The sequence below is a fragment of the Pristis pectinata genome, chromosome 9, assembly GCF_009764475.1.
Source record: "Pristis pectinata isolate sPriPec2 chromosome 9, sPriPec2.1.pri, whole genome shotgun sequence".
Classification (NCBI taxonomy): domain Eukaryota; kingdom Metazoa; phylum Chordata; class Chondrichthyes; order Rhinopristiformes; family Pristidae; genus Pristis; species Pristis pectinata.
This window is the reverse complement of record NC_067413.1, coordinates 5,999,244-6,019,942: the sequence shown is the minus strand read 5'-3', so window position 1 is coordinate 6,019,942 and position 20,699 is coordinate 5,999,244. Positions and strand designations below refer to the sequence as shown.

The following is a 20,699-nucleotide window of genomic DNA, read 5'->3' as shown; positions in this document are numbered from 1 at the left end:
AAAATGTTCCTTTAGTTACTGACATGGTGGCAGTGACAATGTATTGCCAGTGTCTGCAGCTAATTGCTGCTTCAACTTGAATTATAAGCAAACGAAAGGTTTTTGGAAAGACTATGCAAAAACAAGGTCAAAACCAGTATTATAAACTTGTTTGGATGAAAATTAGGATATGATGATTTGCCATTTCCCTATTTAAATATTTTGCATCCAATTCAAATTGACTTCAACCGAGGACATTTTAGAAGTTGTCCAGCAAGTGGGTTATTCTGTACACTTGGGGTAGTGCTTTTAGTAAGCAATTAAGTTATTCACAATTTCTGTGATTTTTTTTTTCATGTCTCTGCCATTTTGTCTCCATAGAACACTACAGCACAGTACAGGCCCTTCGGCCCACTATGTTGTGCCGACATTTTATCCTGCTCAAAGATCTATCTAACCCTTTCCTCCCACATAGCTCTCCATTTTTCTATCATTCATATGCCTGTCTAAGGGTCTCTTAAATGTCCCTTATGTATTTGCCTCCACTACCTCTGCCGACGGCGTGTTCCACGCACCCACCATTGTGTTTTAAATTAAAAACAACTTGCCTCTGACATCCCCTATGATCATCTTAAAATTATGCCCCCTCGTGTGAGCCATTTTTGCCCTGGGAAAAAGTCTCTGACTGTCCACTCAATCTATGCCTCTTATCATCTTGTACACCTCTATCAAGTCACCTCTCATCCTCCTCTCCAAAGAAAAAAAACCCTAGCTCGCTCAACCTATCCTCAGAAGACATGCTCTCCAATCCAGGCAGCATCCTGGTAAATCTCCTCTGCACTCTCTCTGAAGCTTCTACATCCTTATAATGAGGTGACCAGAACTGAACACAATACTTCAACCTGTGCAGCAACCTTGAGAGATCTATGGACGTGGACCCCAAGATCCCTCTGTTCTTCCACACTGCTAAGAGTCCTGCTATTAACCTTGTATTCTGCCTTCAAATTCGATCTTCCAAAGTGTATCCCTTCACACTTGTCCGGGTTGAACACCATCTGCCACTTCTCAGCCCAGCTCTGCAGCCTTCTACACTATCCACAACACCACCAACCTTTGTGTTATCTGCAAACTTATTAACTCACCCTTCCACATCTTCATCCAAGTCATTTATAAAAATCGCAAAGAGCAGATATTCTATGTCTCTTGTCAACCACGGTTCCTTCACTCTACCATCCTTACCCTGCCTCAATGGGACAAACCTATCCAGAACCCCATGCAAGTACTCCCTAAATAACCTCCACATTTCCACTATGGAATCCCCTATCACTACCGTTATCCTCTTATCCTACCCCCCCCCTCCTCCCAATTCCCTTCTGCACCACACAACCAGGCTCAGTGCTCCCCCCCCCCCAAATAGTATCCAAAGTGGTATACCTGTTATTCAGGGGAACGGCCATGGGTACTCTGCACTACCTGCCTATTCTCTTTACAGTCACCCAGCTACCTGACTCCTGCAGCTTAGGAGTAACTGCCTCCCTGTAGCTCTTGTCTCTGACCTCCTCGTTCTACTGTAGGAGCAGAAGGTCATCCAGCTGCAGCTCCAGTTCCCTAACACAGTCTGTAAGGAGCTGCAGCTGGATGCACCTCATGCCGATGTGGTAATCAGGGAGACTGGAGGTCTCCTAGAACTCTCACAAGATGAACACACCAAAGCCTCCACACCAAAGCTTCTTGAACCAAAGCCTCAAGTGCTCCGCTCCAACAATAGCTGCTCTGCTTATACCTACCTTCCCTTTATTCTCTGCTGTTAATAAGCCAATCAAGTTATAACAGTTTGCAAATGTGCCTCTTTTAGACTCTTGCAAGGTGAAACTCACTCACAAGCACATGCACAGAGACTTGCCTCTTTTCACTTAGTCTCCAGGTACTTATTCCCCTTTGCGATCTATCATCAGTCTGTCAGGCAGTGGATTCCAGATGGTATTAACATGTAACATGAGGGAGGTGGGCAGTTGCCCCAGAAGGAAGAAATTCCTTCATTTTAGAAAGGAGTTAGGAATTAACTACTTCTAGATAAACAGAAAAGCATAGATAGTAAAGAAAACGAAATATCTACATATAATAGCACAGGAAAAGCTGCAGAAGTCTGAAATAAAAACAGAATTAACATCTTCAACCTGAAACGTTAACTCTGTCTTTTCAGATGCTGCCTGACTTCCAAATTTTTTGTTTTAATTATAAAATCGGTGGGATTCGCGACTGGGTGAATCTGTTGATGGTGCAGAATTAATTCATGTTCATGAGTAGCAATCAATTGAAAATTCTTTTCAACGTGGCCACTTAGTAAAGTTGTGGGCAAGTGTATGAGGGCTATCTGCCAAAGTAAAATTCTTAATCCAAAATGCTTTCTTTCATTTTCTGAAAGTACTTCATATATGTGGGTCCAATCCCCATTGTTGAGAAGATCCATAAGCATTTTGTTTCTCACTTAGCCAATTCTTCCTGTCAGGTATCATTGCCCTTACTATTGTTGATGTGTACTGATCATTTAGGGTTTTGTTTTGTAGATCTCGTGGGCTTCTAGTCGTTTACTGTGGTGTCCATCATTTGTGAATATTGACAGAATGTCTGATTAGACGAGCCTGACTTCAGGGGTTTCAGGGTGACCGTGATCCCTGCCAGCCCGCCATTTTTCTTGCATAGTAGGCTCCAAGCATTGAGCAGGTCTCGGGCTTCACGTTCTGATCCCCCCACAGGTGGGACTGGGTGGGCACCTTGGTCAGCATGGACAAGTTGGGCCAAAAGGCCTGTTTCCATGCTACATTACCCTACGACTCTATATAACATAGTACACCATAAGTCTGACGGGCATCAACTGTCAAGGAATTTAAGTTATTAAATATCTCTTGATTGTCAGGGATGCTTAAAAACTAGATTTAAATTTTTAATTAAAATAATTAGAAGAATTATAATTAAAGCACATTAAAATACCAACATAATTAAAAATATTGCAGTCCAAAAAGGGGTGTATCTGCCCTGTCTTCAGCAAGTGACTGAATCACTGTTGTGCACAGTCCTGAGTCCAACAATGGAGCAGTCAGATATGCTGGCATTTGATGTCCAGGTCATCTTGGACTCTGTGGTTTGAGATGCTGGAATAGCTGTCTATCAGCCAGCAAGATTTGGCCCAGCACAGTTAAAAATGGGCATTGGAAATACTGAGCAGGCCAGGCAGAAACTGTGGAGAAATAGTTACTGTTTCAGACCAATGAACCTTCATCAGAACAGTGGATTATGATCTGGTTTGCCTAAAAAAGGTGGTGTGGTGGCTGGGCGAATGAAAGATTTTGGAAAGGAAATTGGGGGGAAAATGAAGGACTTTTCAAAGAGCCAAAACAGTTATGAGCTGGATGACATCTGGAGCTAAATCATTGTTTCATTCTGTGGAAGTTGGAATTAAACTCATCACATCTTGCAAAGTGTGCTCATTTTATTTGTTGTAATATTGATTCTTTGAAAAATTACACTTCGTAAAACTGTCATCTGGTCGTCTTTAGCTTTGCCTCTGAGGAAAAACTGAATGGTGTGTTTGAGTAATGTTGAGTATTTAACGTTAACTACTCCATGAGTCAGTGTTCGAACATAATTTTGATCTTATTCTCTGAACCAGACAGTTAGTTTAATATTGATGCATGGGATTCTCAAATTTAAATCAACTATTTTAGGTACCTTGTTGCATATTATATATTCTCTTCAAAATGTAACTCCTATGAATATTTTGTATTGAAGTGCTGAATGTTGCAATAACATGTGAAAGTAATATATCCTTTTAAAATTTTAACATGTCAAAGGAAATGGCGGCAGCGTCGGTTTTTCTTCAGCCTGGAGCACAGAGACAATATCCCAGCCACTATATGGAAACAGCGATTCAGACGTACAAGGACTTGTGCAAGTATGTGACACCTTTGTTCAAGGCAAATGGGAATTGGCACTTAATGATGTGGTGAAATGACTGCGGTTTTCTAATGAATTTAACTACCTTGAGGTTGATGTTCTGAAACTCTGTACAAACTAATTCAAGATTAGAAACCAGTTTTGCATTTAGTGACAGCTAAGTCATGAAGTGGTTAGCAAAATTGAGCAAGGATTTTGTTTTTGAAAAGAAATACCAACTAGAAAAGGAATGAAATTCAAAGCAGTGGAATAGCTGTTGAAATTGAACATAAAATGCTGAAGATACTAAGGAGGTGTTGCAATAATTATGGAGAGAGGAAGAGCTAATATTTCTTATTGATGGCCTCTTGTGTGGAGTTTTCACGTCCTCCCTGTGACCATGTGGGTTTTTGCTGGCTGTGGTGGTCTCCTCCCTCATCCCAGAGACCTGCTGTTAAGTTTTATTGGCTACTGTAAATTACCCTTATTGTAGGTGGAAAAAGAATCGAAGTGGGGCATTGGTGGGCAGGTGAGAGAGAGCAACTTGCCAGCCTGCAGGTAAGATAAGTAGGGGAATGGGACTGATGGAGTTGCTTTCTTGAGAGTCAATTTAGATACAATGGACTGAATTAATTAATTCAATGCAACTTGGTATTTAAATTTTTTTCATATAATTGCTCCTTTCTAGGAACTTGGTACTTGCTGAGCGGTGCACATTATTGAGTGCTGAAATCTTAAAAAGCCAAGCCAAATATTCAGAAGCTGCGACACTTCTTATTCGGATGACTAGTGAGGTAGGAAGAGCTGGGAATTCCTTGCAACAACTCCCAATATTGTCATAATTTGAGCTTTTTTCTCACCAAACTGATGCAAAATTGTTCTTTTGAATATTATGTCCTGGGCACCATGCTAGTGGAATAATTGCCCATAACTCACTTGAGATTTCAATTAGAATTAAGTAAGTGAGCACAGACCTTTTCCAGTGATGCATTATCAAAGTTGACGTGATTTCATCAAAAAATGTCTGGGTAATACTTATGTTATTGGAGGTAAATTGTATTCCTCATTTAACAATTGTATAATAACTTGGTTTGGAAGTTTGAAGTCACCTAAAATCAAGAAATAAGTTTCTTTTATTTCTACTGATTTATTATAGCTTCTGGGACAGAAATGACCCGTACAAAAGGGATAGGTTGCACCTGAACTGGAGTGAAGATTTGCTAGAGCTCCTCAGGAGGGTTTCATCTAGTCTGGCAGAGAGATGGGACCTAAAGTAGTAGTGAGGTAGATGAGACGGTTGAGGCAAATATAGTGAAAGCAAGCAAGTCCAGTAGGCAAGATGGAGTAAGGAAGGTCTGATAGGTTAACTGCATGTATTTTAATGCCTGACAGGTAAAGCAGATGAGCTCAGGGCATAGGAAGGTACATGGGGTTGTTATGTTATAGCTATTACACAAACAGGGCTGGGGGGTGGGCAGGACTGATTACTCAATGTTCTGGGGTACAGATGTGATAGAGGTGGAAGTGAGAGAAGGGGGAGTTGCAGTTTTGATTTGGGAGAACATCATAGCAGTACTTGGAGGGTATTCCTGGAAGTTGCAGATGACACAAATTGGTGTGGACAGTGAAGTACAAGGTCAAAACAGGATGTATATCGACTGGGAAAGTGGGTAAAGGAATGGCAGATGGCGTTTAGCTCAGACAAGTGTGAAATGATGCATTTTGGGAAGTTAAACTAGGGCAGGGCCTACAGTGAGTGGCAGGGCACTGGGGAGTGTTGTAGAACAGTGAGACCTTGGATATAAGTTCTTTGAAAGTATCAACGCAGGTAGATAGGGTGGTGAGGGCAGCCTGTGGAATGTTTGCCTTCACTGGACAGGGTATTGAGTTACAAGAGTTGGGATGTCATGTAAGATATACCTGTTGTCTACTGTGAAATATTCCAGTAATTCCACTGTACTGCTACATAGTTATTCACTTAATTTCCAACATAAACAACACTGAAGCATTCATTGTGACTGAAGATTCTTATTTGATGTCCACACGAAAATATCTAATGTTTTGCGCACTCAGGGAAAATTAAACGGGCACCTTCCCTTCACAACTGGGGACTGTGTTCCTGCTAGTATCTGAAGCTTTGACTTACCACCCAGGCCAGAAGTTGACGTTGGTAGCATGTTTGGTATCAGTTTATTTTCTGCTGCCAAGTGCTTTCTTTTTGTCAAAGAGTCATAGAGAAATATGGCCGTTTTGCCCACCGAGTCCATGCCGATTATCGACTCCAAGTTTCACAGGAATTTCTTGAACTCAATGCTTATATGTCCATGATCAATGAAGGCTACCTGTGTTGTTTCAGCCCTAATTTATTCTGTCTCTGGTTAATGGGGAAAACTTCTCCATTATTGACTTTAACTTTTTTTTATGTTGTTGCATGATCTTTATCACATTAAATACTTGTATTTAACTGACCCAGTAATTGCTTGATTTCGGGGGTGGCAAAGCTGTGTTCGTCAATTTAAAAAGGGTTTGGATTTTGATACAGCCCAGGGAGATTTCTGCATTCCCATGTCAGAGCTAGGAGCACTGAGTAGACTCACTAAGTCAGTGAGGCTGGCTGGTGGCCCCTCTTCCCATGCCTGCTCACTCTCCCGTTGCACCTATTTCTGTGATCCACTCCTACACAGTTTTTGTCTATTCCTAACTTACAGACAGTTCAGGTTACCAATAGTTCCCAGGAACTGAACCCTCTGTAAACTAGGGACTGCCTGAACTGCCAATCCAGATGACGCTTGAGAACAGTTCTTGAATATATTAATTTGACTTGGTGCAGTGGTATTAAAAATTTTGCAGCGATGTGAAACATCAATGTCTTTTGTAAATGTAGGATTCTGACCTTCGAAGTGCAATTTTACTGGAACAAGCTGCTCACTGTTTCATCAACATGCGATCTCCAATGGTACGCAAGTTTGCTTTTCATATGATTCTGGCCGGACATCGATTTGGTAAAGCGGATCAGGTAAGCATGCTTTTGAAAGGTGCAGTTAACATATCTTTTGAGAAAACTGTTTTTCAATGAATTTAGTTAATTCTGCTTTGTACACTGCCCATGCTCTTTCTCCTGCACAATTTAGGTAAAATTCTCCAGATTTTCAGGTTTTGAATTTTTGGTGCTGACTTTTGCTTAAATTGTGATCCAAGTAAGTTGTTGGACTGCAGGTTTTGGACTTACTTTCTTTACCATTTCTTACAAGCTGAAAATAAAACTAAGGGCGAATATAGTCTGTAGAGGTAAAACTTTGTTCTTGATCATTATAAATTTGATATTACATATCTAAATTTGGATTAAAGAATTCTGTCTTGCTCAGACTGTGTACGCATCTCTTGAGGCTGATTGCTTCAAGTAGTTAGCTTAATCTCAGAATGGGATGTCAGAGTTTAGAAAAGACATTTATCGACGAGGTTTGTGAATCTTCAGCATATTCCACCTGAATAGGGCTGTAAATATGCAGTTACTGTGGTTCAAGACAGCTTTTTGGGCACTGAGGAAATCGGGGGTAGAAAGGGAAAATGGAATCAAGGTAGCAGAACACCCATGATGAATGGCAGAGCAGGTTACTCCAGTGGATCTTGTATGTAGGTTATAACACTACTTTGAAAAATCTTCACTGCAGTGAATCAGACCACAGGTTTTCAAACTGCAAGTGGGACCCCACTTTGGGGGTGCTTGGTAAAGTTTGAAGTGGATGCATGTAGTGGAAGCTTTTATTCCATCTCTATAATACGACAGGAGAATAGCATAGCAGAGGGACAAAGCAAATTCACTGTTCTCACTGGAATAGTTCCAGGGACAAGGTACTGGTAAAGTTGGGTTTGAAGTCATTGTGATCCAACTGCACGAGTGTCTCTGTACAGTTCCATTGGCTGGCTTAAATGCCAAGTATGCACTGCTTTTTTGGGAAGAGCATTGAAATGGGGGAGGAGAAATCTTGTAATCTGAAGTCAAACAAATATATTTAGTTACCTAGGAAATTTCTATAGATGAGAAGAAATCTAGAGAGCATAGGTTTAAGGTGAGAGGGGAAAGATTTAAAAGGGATCTGAGGGGCAACTTCATGCAGAGGGAGGTCCATTTATGGAATGAGCTGCCAGAGGAAGTGGTTGAAACGGGTGCAATAACAACATTTTAAAAGGCATTTGGACAGGTGCATGGCTAGGAAAGGTTTAGAGGGATATGGACCAAACACAGGCAAATGGGACTAGCTTAGATGGGCATCTTGGTCGGCATGGACGAGTTGACCCGAAGGGCCTGTGTCGGTGCTGTATGACTCTGACTGTGAGCATTGAACACGCATAGGACCCATGCCCAAAATTCCCTGAAGGTTGCACTTTCCTCATTTGATTTGGATTGTTTTACTTGGTTAACCGGAATCCTTGCCCCAGTGAAATCCCAAGCCTGTAATTGTTACTGCTTTCTGAATTTCACAAATCTTGGTTTGTCTTTATTACAGCGAAAGCATGCCTTACGGTGCTACAGTCAAGCCATGCAAGTATACAAAGGAAAAGGATGGAGTCTGGCAGAGGATCACATCAACTTCACAATTGGTCGTCAGTCTTTCACTCTGCGGCAGCTGGACAATGCAGTGTCAGCCTTCAGGCATATTCTGATCAATGACAGCAAACAGACAGCTGCGCAGCAGGAAGCTTTCCTTCGGGAGTACCTGTATGTTTACAAGGTAAGAAATCAGGAAATAGTAGTGGACCTAGCATTCATTGTTGTCTTTAGTAGCAAATCATAAAGGAAGATGTAATCCTATTAAACTTCTCTAAGACAACATTTGATGTTGAAAATGAGCATTACCTAGAGCAAAAGTGAAAGGAAGTAATTATTTTACTACCGTTCTAATTACTGAGGCTGCAATAACCGTTTTTGCTCCATACATTAATCTTAATAGGAAGCAGCTAGTGTACACAGGTACCTGTACTTTGCATGTATATTTGATTCACAAATTTTAAGCACAAAGGAAGTTAACATCGACCAATAATAATTTTAAAAAAACAGGCAAATTCAGTTGTTGACTCACCCTGCATTGAGAATTTCTCCTCTATTTTTGCTTTAGGATTTCTAGGTAATACAACATTGGATTTCTTCCTATCACAAGCAACTATAAATCTGAATGTAGTTTGCAGCCTTGGACCTCTTGCAGCATCTTTTCTATTTTGATTCCTGCCACTTGTTAGCACTTCACTGCATCTTCTTCCCAAGTTCTACTGTGCACCACTAGTCTTCCCTTCTCCCCGCACCTTCTCTGCAATTGTGTATTATTTGTGAAAGTAGATATTTGTATATTACTTGAGGAAAATTATTTCAAATTACTTGAGGCATTGAGTTCAAGAGTCAGCAAGTTGTGTTGCAGCTTTATAAAACCCTGGTTAGGCCACATCTGCAGTATTGCATTCAATTCTGGTCGCTCTGTTATAGGAAAGATGTGGAAGCTTTGGAGAAGGTGCAGAAGAGGTTTACCAGGATGCTGCCAGGATTAGAGGTCATCCTACAAGGAGAGGGGTAGTGTAGCAGTTAGCGTAACACTATTACAGCGCCAGCAATCCGGGTTCAATTCCCGCTGCTGTATGTAAGGAGTTTGTACATTCTCCCCGTGTCTGTGTGGATTTCCTCTGGGTGTTCCAGTTTCCTCCGACGTTCCAGAAGATGTACAGGTTAGGAGCTGTGGGCACGCTATGTTGGCTCTGGAAGAGTGGCGACACTTGCGGCCTGCCCCCAGCGCATTCTCAGTAACGCAAAAAGATGCATTTCACTGTGTGTTTCGATATACATGTGACTAATAAATAAATATCTTAATTATCTTAATATCTTGTATCTATTTTCACGGGAGTGGCAGAGGCTAAGGGGAGACCCAAAAGTGTTTTTTTTAAATTTGAGAGGCATAGATAGGGTAAACAGCCAGTATCTGTTTCCTAGGGCCGAAATGTCTAATACTAGAAGGCATGCATTTAAGATTGGGGGGGGTGGGGTGGCGGGGGGGAGTTCAAAAGAGATGTGTGGGGCAGTCTTTTAGTGGTGGGTGCCTGGAATGCACTGCCAGGGGTGGTGGTGGAGGCAGACACAATAGATGCATTTAAGAGGTTCTTAGATGGGCACATGAATGTACAGAGAATGGAGGGATATGGACCATGTGTGGGCAGAAGGGATTAGTTTAATAAGGTGTCATTAGCTTAATTAGTTCAGTAGAACATCGTGGGCCGAGCAGCCTGTTCCTGTATTGTACTGTTCTATTTCCAAAGCCTGCAAACAGCAACTGCTTATTATCCCCAGTCCACCTTTGGAGGTTGCAGTTTTGGTTCATTTTAACTTCATTCACTTCGTGTCCACTGTATGGATTCTTTTGTTTCTGTTATTTTTTGACTTGCAAAAAAAAAATATCAGTATTAGATGTGGGTAGAGAATTTTTTGAGTTTGGAATCATCTCTGCCATTCGTCTAGGTTGAACATATGAATTAGCAGCAGGAGTAGGCAACTGGGTACTCAAGCCTGCTCTACCCTTCAATAAGATCCTCCCTGATCTGATTGTAATTCCAATTCCCTATTTTCACCTGTCCTCAGTAACCTTTCATGCCCTTGCTTATCAACAATCCATCTACCTCTGCCTTAAAAATACTCCACTGCTCTTTGAGGAAGAGATTTCTAAAGACTGTCAGCCCACAGAAAACACTTTGCCCATCTCTGTCACGGATGGGGAACCCCTTATTTTTAAACAGAGACCCCTAGTTCTACATTCTCCTACAAGAGGATAAAACCCAGATCCACCCAATGAGGACCCCTCAGGATCTTGTATGTTTTGATCAAGTCCCTTAAAACCTAGAACAGTACAGCACAGGAACAGACCCTTCAGCCCGCCATGTCTGTGCTGACCACGGTGCCAATGTAAACTCATCCCATCTGCCTACACATGGTGCGTAACCCTCTATTCTCCGCCTGTTCGTGTATCTGGCTGAATGCCTCTTAAACATTAGCCATATCTGCTTCAGACAACTACCACTCTCCATGTAAAACAAAACTTGCTTCATAAACCTTTAAACTCTCCCTCCCTCACCGTAAACCTATGCTGCAGGTATTTTACATTTTCACCCTAAGGAAAAGACTGTCTACCCTGTGCTGTCTGTCGTACCTATCTACACTAATCCCATTTAGCCACGTTAGTTCCATAGCCTTTTATGCCTCAGTGATTCAATTACTTGTCTAGATGTTCCTTAAATGTCATGCTGTCTTCAGGCAGCACATTCCAGACTTCAACCAACCTCCAGGTGGAAACAATTCCCCCTCCGATCCCCTCTAAACCTCCTCCATCCTACCTTAAAAATATGCTTTCCTGTCATGGACAACAGTACTGTAATAAAACAAAATTTACTATCTATCCTATGTATCCCCCTCATTATTTTGCACCTTTTGTCAGGTTAGCCTCCTCCACTCCAGGGAGCCTATCCAGTCTCTCTATAACTATAATGTTCCAATCCAGGCAACTTGCTGGTAAATCTCATCTACACTGTCTTCAGCACTACTACATCCTTCCTATAGTATGATGACCAGAACTGTGCACAGTACTCCAGGGATGGCCTAACCAATGTTTTATAAAGTTGCAATATGATGTTTTAGCTCTTGTATTCTGTTCTGTGGTCAGTGAAGACGATATGTGTCATCTTCACCTTATCCACTTTCAAGGATGTATGGACTTGTGCTCCAAGGTCCCTCTATTCATCCTTTCTCCCTCTCTCATGGACTATGAAGTCTATAAACTATACACACGTTTCATAATTTTAATTAAGAACAACTGATCTGCAATTCTCTTTGTTATGCAGTTGTGGATCACAGTTTAGCTTCTTTGCAGTTAAATATTGGAGTAAGATAGAACTTGGATTCATGTGGCACCGTTCAACTCCCAAGGATGTTCCAATAAAATGTAGCCAATCTTGTAAATTGGAAGGCAATGAATTAAACTTGTTATATTGGAATGGAACCAAGGAGTGAAGCTGAATTGAATTTGTAATTTACAATTTTAATAACTAAAGAAAACCAATCTTCTTCCCATTTCAGAGTGTCAGCCAGTTCTCACCAGAAGGACCACTACCCCAACTTCCCTTGCCCTACATTCAGAGCTCAGCAACACGGGTGTTTTTTGGACACGACAGGCGCCCTTCAGAAGGTTGGTTGTTTGGTTGTATTAAAAAAACCACTTGAGCAGAGGTTCTTAATTTACTAGTTGGGTGTGGGTGATGAAGGTATTTAATGCCCATCTGTTGTTGCCCTGATTTTATGACTACATAGCTCACCACACCATATCCAAAAAGTCACTGATACTGGTGTAAGATTGGAGGCATGTAGGCCAGGCTGAGCAAGAAGAGATGGGTTCCTTCTCTGAAGGAAGTGTACCAGATAAGCTTTTAAGACAATTTGACAATCTTGTAGTCACTTTTTTTTATTAATACCTGCTTTTAAGCAAAATTAAAAATTTTCAAATTGTTATGCTGGGATTTGAATACCTATTAATCACTAGGCCTTTGGAATTCTCAGGTGGTAAGATTAACCATGAGAGTATCTGAGGTTTTAAATTTAACTTTCATTTTTGTGGAGAGCAGATTTTTTTTTTCAATGTATGCTTAACATCAATTTGCCTGGCTGGGTTCACTGTCTTTTTTCACTAAGTGGCTGTAGATGTGAAATGCAGAGTTTTTTTTACTTTTGTACTTTTTAAATTTCTCAAAACTATTATAAATTTAAATATAAAGTCCTACGAGGTCACAGGGTTCAATAAAGCAAGAGACCAGATAGTCTTTCAACATGTATTTCCTTGTTGTGTATGTTCAACATTATCACTACACAGATAGCTAATGTTGCCCTTGTGTTCAAAAAGAACAGTGGGGATAAGCTAGATGGTAACTCGGGAAAGAATAGATCCACATAAGGATCGATGTAGTCAGCTACGTGTGGAGCCACTGGAGATGGGGACCCAGCACCAATCCCTGCAGCACACCACTGGTCACAGACCTCCAATCAGAGAAACAACCCTCCCTACCATCCTTCCACCAAGCCAATTTTGCATCCAATTGACTAGATCCCATATGATCTCACCTTCCAGACTAGCCTACCATACAGGACCTTGCCAACAGCCTTACTAAGGTCCATGTAGACAATGACCTGTCCTGCCATCGTTAATTCTCTTGGTCACCTCTTCATAAAACTCAAATTCGAGACACACTATTTCCCATGCACAAAGCCAGGCCACCTATCCCTAATCAGTCCTTGTCTTTCCAAATGCAGATAGATCTCATCTCTCAGAATTCCCTCCAGAAACTTTCCCACCACTGATGTTCAGTTCACCGGCCTGTACTTCTCTGGCTTGTCCTTCCTGTCCTCAAATAAAGGCGCAACATTAGACCCCCTCCAGTCTTCCAGTACCTCACCCATAGCTAAGGAAGATACAAAAATCTCTGCCAAGGCCCCAGCAATTTCTTCCCACAATGTCCTAGGGTACAAGGCTCCAGGGATTTATCCACCTTTATGCACCTCAAGACTGCTGACACCACCACTTCCGTAATGTCAATCTGTTTCTGGGCATCTCTTCCCTGAATTCCTTAGCTTCCATGACCTTCTCCATGGTAAATACAGACGAGAAGCATTCATTTAAGACAATGCCCATCTCCAGTGGCTCCACACGTAGCTGACTACATCGATCCTTATGTGGATCTATTCTTTCCCGAGTTACCAGCTAGCTTATCCCCACTGTTCTTTTTTAACACAAGGACAACATTAGCTATCTGTGTAGTGATAATATTGAGCATGCACAACAAGGAAATACATGTTGAAAGACTATCTGGTCTCTTGCTTTATTGAATCCTGTGACCTCGTAGGACTTTATATTTAAATTTATAATAGTTTTGAGAAATTTAACAAGTACAAAAGAAAAAAAAATTTGTATTTCACATCTACAGCCACTTAATGAAAAAAGACAGTGAACCCAGCTGGGTGAATTGATTTTAAGCATAAATTGAAGAAAAAGCTGCTCTCCACAAAAGTGAAAGTTTGTCACGTATGTTAACGATTTAGATGAGAATGTAGGTGGCATGATTATCAAGTTTGTGAAAGACACCAAAATTGGTGGTGGTGGACAGTGAAGCAGGTTGTCTAAGGTTACAACAGGATCTAGATCAACTGGGAAAGTGGGCAAAGGAATGACGGATGGAATTTAACTTGGACAAGTGCAAAGTGATACATTTTGGGAAGTTAAACCAGGGCAGGGCATAGTGAATGAAAGGGCCCTGGGGAGTGTAGTAGAACAGAGACCTAGGGATACAAGTACATAGTTCCATGAAAGTGGTGATACAGGTAGACAAGGAGGTGAAGAAGGCATATGGCATGCTTGCCTTCATTGGATGGGGTATTGAGTACAAGAGTTGGGGCGTCATGTTACAGCTGTGCAAGTTGTTGGTGACACTGCACATGGAATATTGTGGTAATTCTGGTCACCACACTATAGGAAGGATGTGATTAAGCTAGAGAGGGTGCAGAACGGATTCACAAACATGTTACTGGGACTGGAGTTGTAAGCAGAGAGTAGATAGGCTGGGGTTTTTACCCTGGAGTGAAGGGTGCCGAGGATTGACCTTATAGAGGTTTATAAAATCATGAGGGGCATGGATAAGGTGGGTGGTCAGTCTTTTCCCAGGGTAGGGGAGTCTAAAGCTAGAGAGCACAGGTTTAAGGTGAGAGGGAAAAGATTTAAAGGGGATCTGTGGGGTATGTTTTCCCCACAGAGGGTGGCGGGTATATGGAACAAGCTGCCAGAGGAAATGGTAAAGGGGAATACAATTACAATGTTTAAAATACATTTGGACTGGTTCATGGATAGGAAAGATTAAGAGAGTAGGGGCTAAACGAGGCAAATAGGACTAGCTCAGGTAGGCATCTTGGTCAGCATGGACGAGTTGGGCCGAAGGGTCTGTTTGACTCTAAAGGAGTCCTGTTAATTCTATACAGGAAGTCCCCAGGTTACGAACGAGTTCCGTTTTTGAAACTGTTCGTAACCCGATTTTTGTCTGTAACTCGGAACGGTGTCCACACATGCGCACTTGGCCCGGGGATCGCGGCCGCGCATGGCCCCAGCCACACATGCGCACTTGGCCCGGGGTTGTGCCAAAGAAGGTGTACTGCCGCTGTGGTAGGATCGGGGGCCGGGCCCGCTTACGAATCGAAGGTCGTTAAGACCACGAAAGTCGGTTCGTATGTACGGGCGTTCGTAAGTCGGGGACTTCCTGTATAAAGTTCTGTTTCCCTTCCCATTAGGAGAAAAGCAAGCAGCCACCCATGTCAGCTTGGACCAGGAATATGAACGTGAAGCTTCCCAGCAATGGAAAGAGCTCGAGGAGCGGGTTGTAACTGTGGTGAACAAAGGGACAATCCCACAGAATTTTCAGCACACTCAGTATTGTCTCAACAGCCAGACTGACAACTTGCGCTTTCCTGTGGCTGTGGTAGAAGGTAAGTCAGTTTGAACGATTAGTCCTGGAAGGATACTGTGCTGGTGTACTGAATGTAAAATTCTTAACCAATTAGTGAAAGCTTTAAATTAGAAAAAGCTGTTTGATCTTGCATTAAAAACCCCCAAATACAAATCCTGAATCTGACCCCAAGGCATTTTTTTTTCCTTTGGCATTGGCACATCCAACAAACTAGATGTTCAGTTTGCCCCTTAGGAGAATGGAACAGATCTCTCCCCCACTCAAACAAAAAACAGCAGGGGACATCTCCCCGATTTACTGTTCCTTATTTCTCTCAACCAACATTTGTTTTAATCTTGTCTTAATTATTTTATTGTTGTGTTTAAATTGGTGGTAGTATTTCCTATATTAACTCCACTTTAGAAGTAGTTCATTGGTCGTAATGCTCTCTGGGACATGAAGGGGTGATATTAATGCAAATCCTTTCTTGTTTGAAAAGGTAGAAAAATGTTCTCTCAATCACGTAGCAGTAATCAGTTCTCAGTGCTGTTCTGAAGTGCATTCTAGGGATTTAGCACGTCCCAAGGTTGCGTGGGATTAAGAACTTGCAGTTTCTGTAAAATATTGATCTTTTATTGGTTTTTGCCGCTAGCCCAGGGCTGTGATGTAAATTAGCAACTTAAGGCCCATTCTTATTAGTTCGCACTAAATCTTGTGTGCACCTCCACCGTCTCCCCAAATTGACCAAACATTCATCTGCATGGAAGCAGACTTCCACCATTAGTCTATTTCTATGCAAGTATTTCCCTCTCCCCAGAAAAATACATTCAAGATTGAAAGAGCAGAATCAGGTTTGGCTTTGCAAAGGCAGCAGCCTTAAAGATGGGGAATACCTAGTTATTGCTCTGCATGTTGCCTTTGGGTTAAGGCTTCCTTCTTATGGCCAGGTTTTTCTTCCATTGTTCCCTGAAATTACTGGAAACTGTTACTTTTATCTCTACATTTGCTTTATGTTACACAGAATTTATTATTTCCTCTCAAACTAGACTACCCAAGTGATTTAGGAGGCTACTCCTGTCTGACATTGTAGTGTTTTGTCATTCTGAATATCTTTCTGTTGTTGTTTCTAGAACCAGTTACAGTTGAAGTAGTGTTCAAAAATCCTTTGAAGGTCCCTCTATTGTTGAGTGATCTGTCGTTGTTGTGGAAATTTAACTTTAGAGACTTCACTAAAGTTTCAGAGGAAGATGCAAGAGAATCTATCAGCAACGAGAAAGATTTACATCTGAAGGTAATGTGTTTTTGGAATAATTCCGTTCTTGTGCTCAGTTGATGCATTTTGTAACTAATAATCTAGCTTGAAAATTTTCAGTTTCCATAGCTAATTTTCACAGGCTATTTCACTCTGGTTTTTTAAGTCTTTTCAATTGTTTAATTCATAGTCTACAAATCAAAGTGACAAGTTTAATGTGTTTCAGCCAATTTATTTTATCTCTAGGATATTTCACTGCATGCCTTTGTCACAGTTTGGAGTGTCAAAGCACCCTTATGTTTCATGGAAGTAGCTTCTGAACATTCTTCACATCTTGGAGATGCCCCTCCTTAATGTGTCCTTTGGTATTAGGTTGTCTATCCACTCCTGTTGTCATGGTTTAATGTGACCTGGTGTTATAGATCAGACCTTTCTCTCTCATCTTTATTCCTGGAGCATAAAATGACATTAAGATCAAAGGCAACCTGTGGTTCAGACCCCTCTATTTAGTATTCCATTAGCAATTCCAGCACTTCGTAGCCTTGGATGTGTTCACCAGTTCTTTTTTTTTCCCAGAACACTGTGTCCCCACCTGTGTTAAGTTTTTTTTCCTCTGGGGAAGAATGGTTGTTAAATGACCACTTGTGCATTTTCCAGATTGCAGTTGACATCAGCTCTACAACACGAGGCAGAAAAAGAAATTTATAAATAAGCACCACAGATCTGTGATTGAAAAATCAAAAAAACTGAATCTGAAATAAAACCAGGAAATGGTAGAAAAATTCAGCAGGACAGGCAGCATCTGTAGAAAGAGAAAAACAGTCAACCTTTTAGGTCCAGGATCAGAAATCAGAGAGAACCAAGTCAAAAAGAGAATAACCAAATGTAAATGGCTGCAGATACTCTGAACCTCACTCAACACTCAACCCCCACTCAAGCGTTTAGAAACAGCCCCTTCCCCTCCGCCATCAGATTTCTGAATGGTCCATGAACACTACCTCGTTATTCCTTTTTGCACTACTTAGTTTCGTAATTTATAGTACTTTTGTCTTTGCGTTGCTGCCGCAAAACAACAAATTTCACGTCTGATTTGCGAGATAATCTGATTCTGACCTGAAATAAAGTTAGCATTAAAAATGCTGAACTCGGGCATCGATCTGACGCATTTTTCACTACAGCTGGTTCCTAACCTGCTAGGTAGTTGCAGCTATTGATTGCACAAATTGAAGGTGATTTTTGCATGGAATTATCTTTATTCTTCTTAACTCTATAAAATACAGGCCCTCTGATACATGCTTAGCCTGCCAATGATGGTAGCAAACTGAAGAGGCAGACTGAAAGAGCACAAAAGCAAAGCACAATAGATGCTATAAATCTGAAGTAAAAACAAAATGCTGGGCAAAAGAATTCAGTAAGTCGGGCAGCATCTATAGAGAGAAACACAGTTAGCATTTCATGTCGCTGGCCTCTCATCAAAACCCGCTGAGCTGAAAGAGCGTAACTTTTCTTGAAGCAAAGTACCACAATTGCTGAAGATGTGAAATAAACAGGAAACTGTTTTCTGTTTGCATAAAAGTGTTGCTTAATTTGGAAATGTGTTGCTGTTTTTTGCTTTGGTGCATTGCTTAAAGTTTGTGGCATAGTACATTATTTGTCTATTTTACTTTGGTTAAGTTATTAAAACCTTCAGTGATGTCACTGTTTGAGAGTGTGTGGTTTTTCTTTGAATTGAAACAATTGCAGTTCTGGCATTCACTTGTATTTTCTCTCCCCCATGTTTTTGATCTGCTTTTGTCTTCAGACAGTTCAGCCACAGTTAACAGCCTTCACCCTCTGTCAGTTGGCAGCACCACCAATTGTGTCATTATTCTCTCTTGGTCTCCACCCTGTCACATTCATTTTGTTTTTCATCACCTCTCCCCTTCTCTGCAACTTAAAATGTCTGATTTGCATTTTTCCCCCAGTTCGTGAAGATCAAAATATAGCAAATGCTGGAATCTGAACTGAAATACGGGACGTACTCAGCAGGTCAGATGGTGTTTGTGGAGAGGGAAACAGTGTTGACGTTTTCTGGTCAATGTCATCAGAACCTGAACCTTCATCTGTTTCTTTCTCTGCAAACATTGCCTGCCTGCAGTTTTACTTTTTGAGCTGCATTTTTGTGTATTCAGTTTCTAACCCAACAGCCATCCACCCTCTGCAACCTTCTCCTGGCCTTGCAAACCTAGGCCTCATCATTTGGAATCTATTTCTTCCATCTACGGTAACTTTATAATGTCGTGGAATAATTAATGAAGTCTTGTTGGCTTAATTTCTAATTTAAATGATGCTAATCCAACAGCAGTTAGCAGATGTCTGATGTGGTTAAATTGTTTAAACAGTTTATATTGATTCCTTTGGGTCAGTGTGGCTTCCGCACTTTGGATAATTCTAAGTTGAGCAGTGAATCAGTGAACTGTACTAAGTTTCTACTGGGGTAGTTTAATTTTGGATGATTAGTTGGGAAAACTACATCATGCATTTTAAAAAAAGCTCCTGTGGTTTTCATGATTACAGACATCTCAGAGCATTGTCACGGAGGTAATAAATGAATTTCAAATAAGTGGTGAAGAGACCAAAATGGTGAGTATTATACTTTTCCTGCAATAAATTTTACCTTGGCAAAAATAACATTCCGCTTGTTCCTCTCCTCTCCCCTCACCTTCAGCTCAGTGTGCCTAACGCCTTGGAGGGCAGCTCCAAGGGAAGGGAATCCATATTAAATGTAACCCATGCACTGACCTCACAGATCGACTGTGGAGTCTCTGCTGCTGCTGCTGCTAAGGGAACAATGCTGCTAAGGGAACAATGGTGGCTCAACAGTTAATTTACCAGATGACTAACCCAGAGACCTAAGCCCAGGGTTTAAATCACACACAGGCAACTGTAGGCAAGAATTCCAAATTTTATTTTTAAAAAAATATAGTCACTAGTAGTGATGACCTGAAACTATTGGATTGTTGAAAAAAAACATTTCCTTCTGGAAGGAATTTACCATCCTTGATTCACTCCCCATATGGTTGACTCCTAAATGTCCTCTGAAATGGCCCAGGGTGCCTACATCCTAAAAAATGAATGGGGGTTTGGGGGGGCAGGGTGGGGGGGAGAAATAGGCTGAAGTTGACTCATTCAATACAAGCCAGGGACCAAATCTGAGCTTGACACTGAGGTTAGTTGTCATGGTTCCACGATATTCACTTTATCGCCCTCATATTTTGGGCACTAGTGTAGAACTGGAATTCAAAATAACCAATGAAAAGTGTACCTGCAGCTGCATCGCAGGCACAGAGCATCAGAGATGCAACATTCACAAGAGAAACGTAAGCAGGTTATACAAGAAAGAACACAATTAGAGCAACAAGTCCATTGTAGTGTTGTTACTTCACACCTCTGCCTCTTGGTTTTGACTGGTCTGCCGAGGGCAACAGGTCCTGCCCATGTACTCTCGCCAAGCCCTCACAATTTTATACACCTCGGTTAACCCTTCCCCCAACCACCTCTGTTCCAAAGAAAACAACCCCAGCCTCACGGCTACAACTTCTCAGTGCTGGCAGCACCCTCCAGTGCAATCACATCTGTCCAGTAATGTGGTGTCTGGAGCTGTATGCAGTCTTGTACACAGTTCCAGCACAACCTCTGCAAGTCTGATATTCTGTGCCTCGGCTAGTAAAGTCAAAGGCAAAGTCGAGTTTATTTCCATCTGCACAAGTCCATGTGTGCACAGGTGCAGTGAAAAACTTACTTGCAGCAGCATCACAGGCACAGAGCATCAGAGACGCAACATTCACAAGAGAAACATAAGCAGATTATACAAGAAAGAACACAATTAGAGCAACAAGTCCATTGTAGTGTTGTAGTGCAAAGTGATCAGTGTTGCTATACTGAGGTAGTGATTAGGGTTGTCCTGGTTGGTTCAAGAACCAAATGGTTGAAGGGAAGTAGCTGTTCCTGAACCTGGTGGTGTGGGACTTCAGGCTTCTGTACCTCC

The 20,699-nt window shown here is 41.5% G+C and overlaps 1 protein-coding gene across 2 annotated transcripts in view; it reads left to right on the top strand.

Annotated features, from left to right (window-relative positions):
• The window catches only part of trappc8 (trafficking protein particle complex subunit 8), a 118,735-nt gene that overhangs the window by 54,160 nt on the left and 43,876 nt on the right, over window positions 1–20,699 (top strand). For both annotated transcript variants that reach the window (XM_052023044.1, XM_052023045.1), the window contains 8 exons: window positions 3,831–3,931; window positions 4,601–4,706; window positions 6,797–6,928; window positions 8,421–8,645; window positions 12,020–12,128; window positions 15,266–15,460; window positions 16,551–16,711; window positions 19,229–19,294. In XM_052023044.1, the coding sequence (XP_051879004.1) occupies window positions 3,831–3,931; window positions 4,601–4,706; window positions 6,797–6,928; window positions 8,421–8,645; window positions 12,020–12,128; window positions 15,266–15,460; window positions 16,551–16,711; window positions 19,229–19,294 (1,095 nt within the window). The remainder of the gene's footprint in view (window positions 1–3,830; window positions 3,932–4,600; window positions 4,707–6,796; window positions 6,929–8,420; window positions 8,646–12,019; window positions 12,129–15,265; window positions 15,461–16,550; window positions 16,712–19,228; window positions 19,295–20,699) is intronic.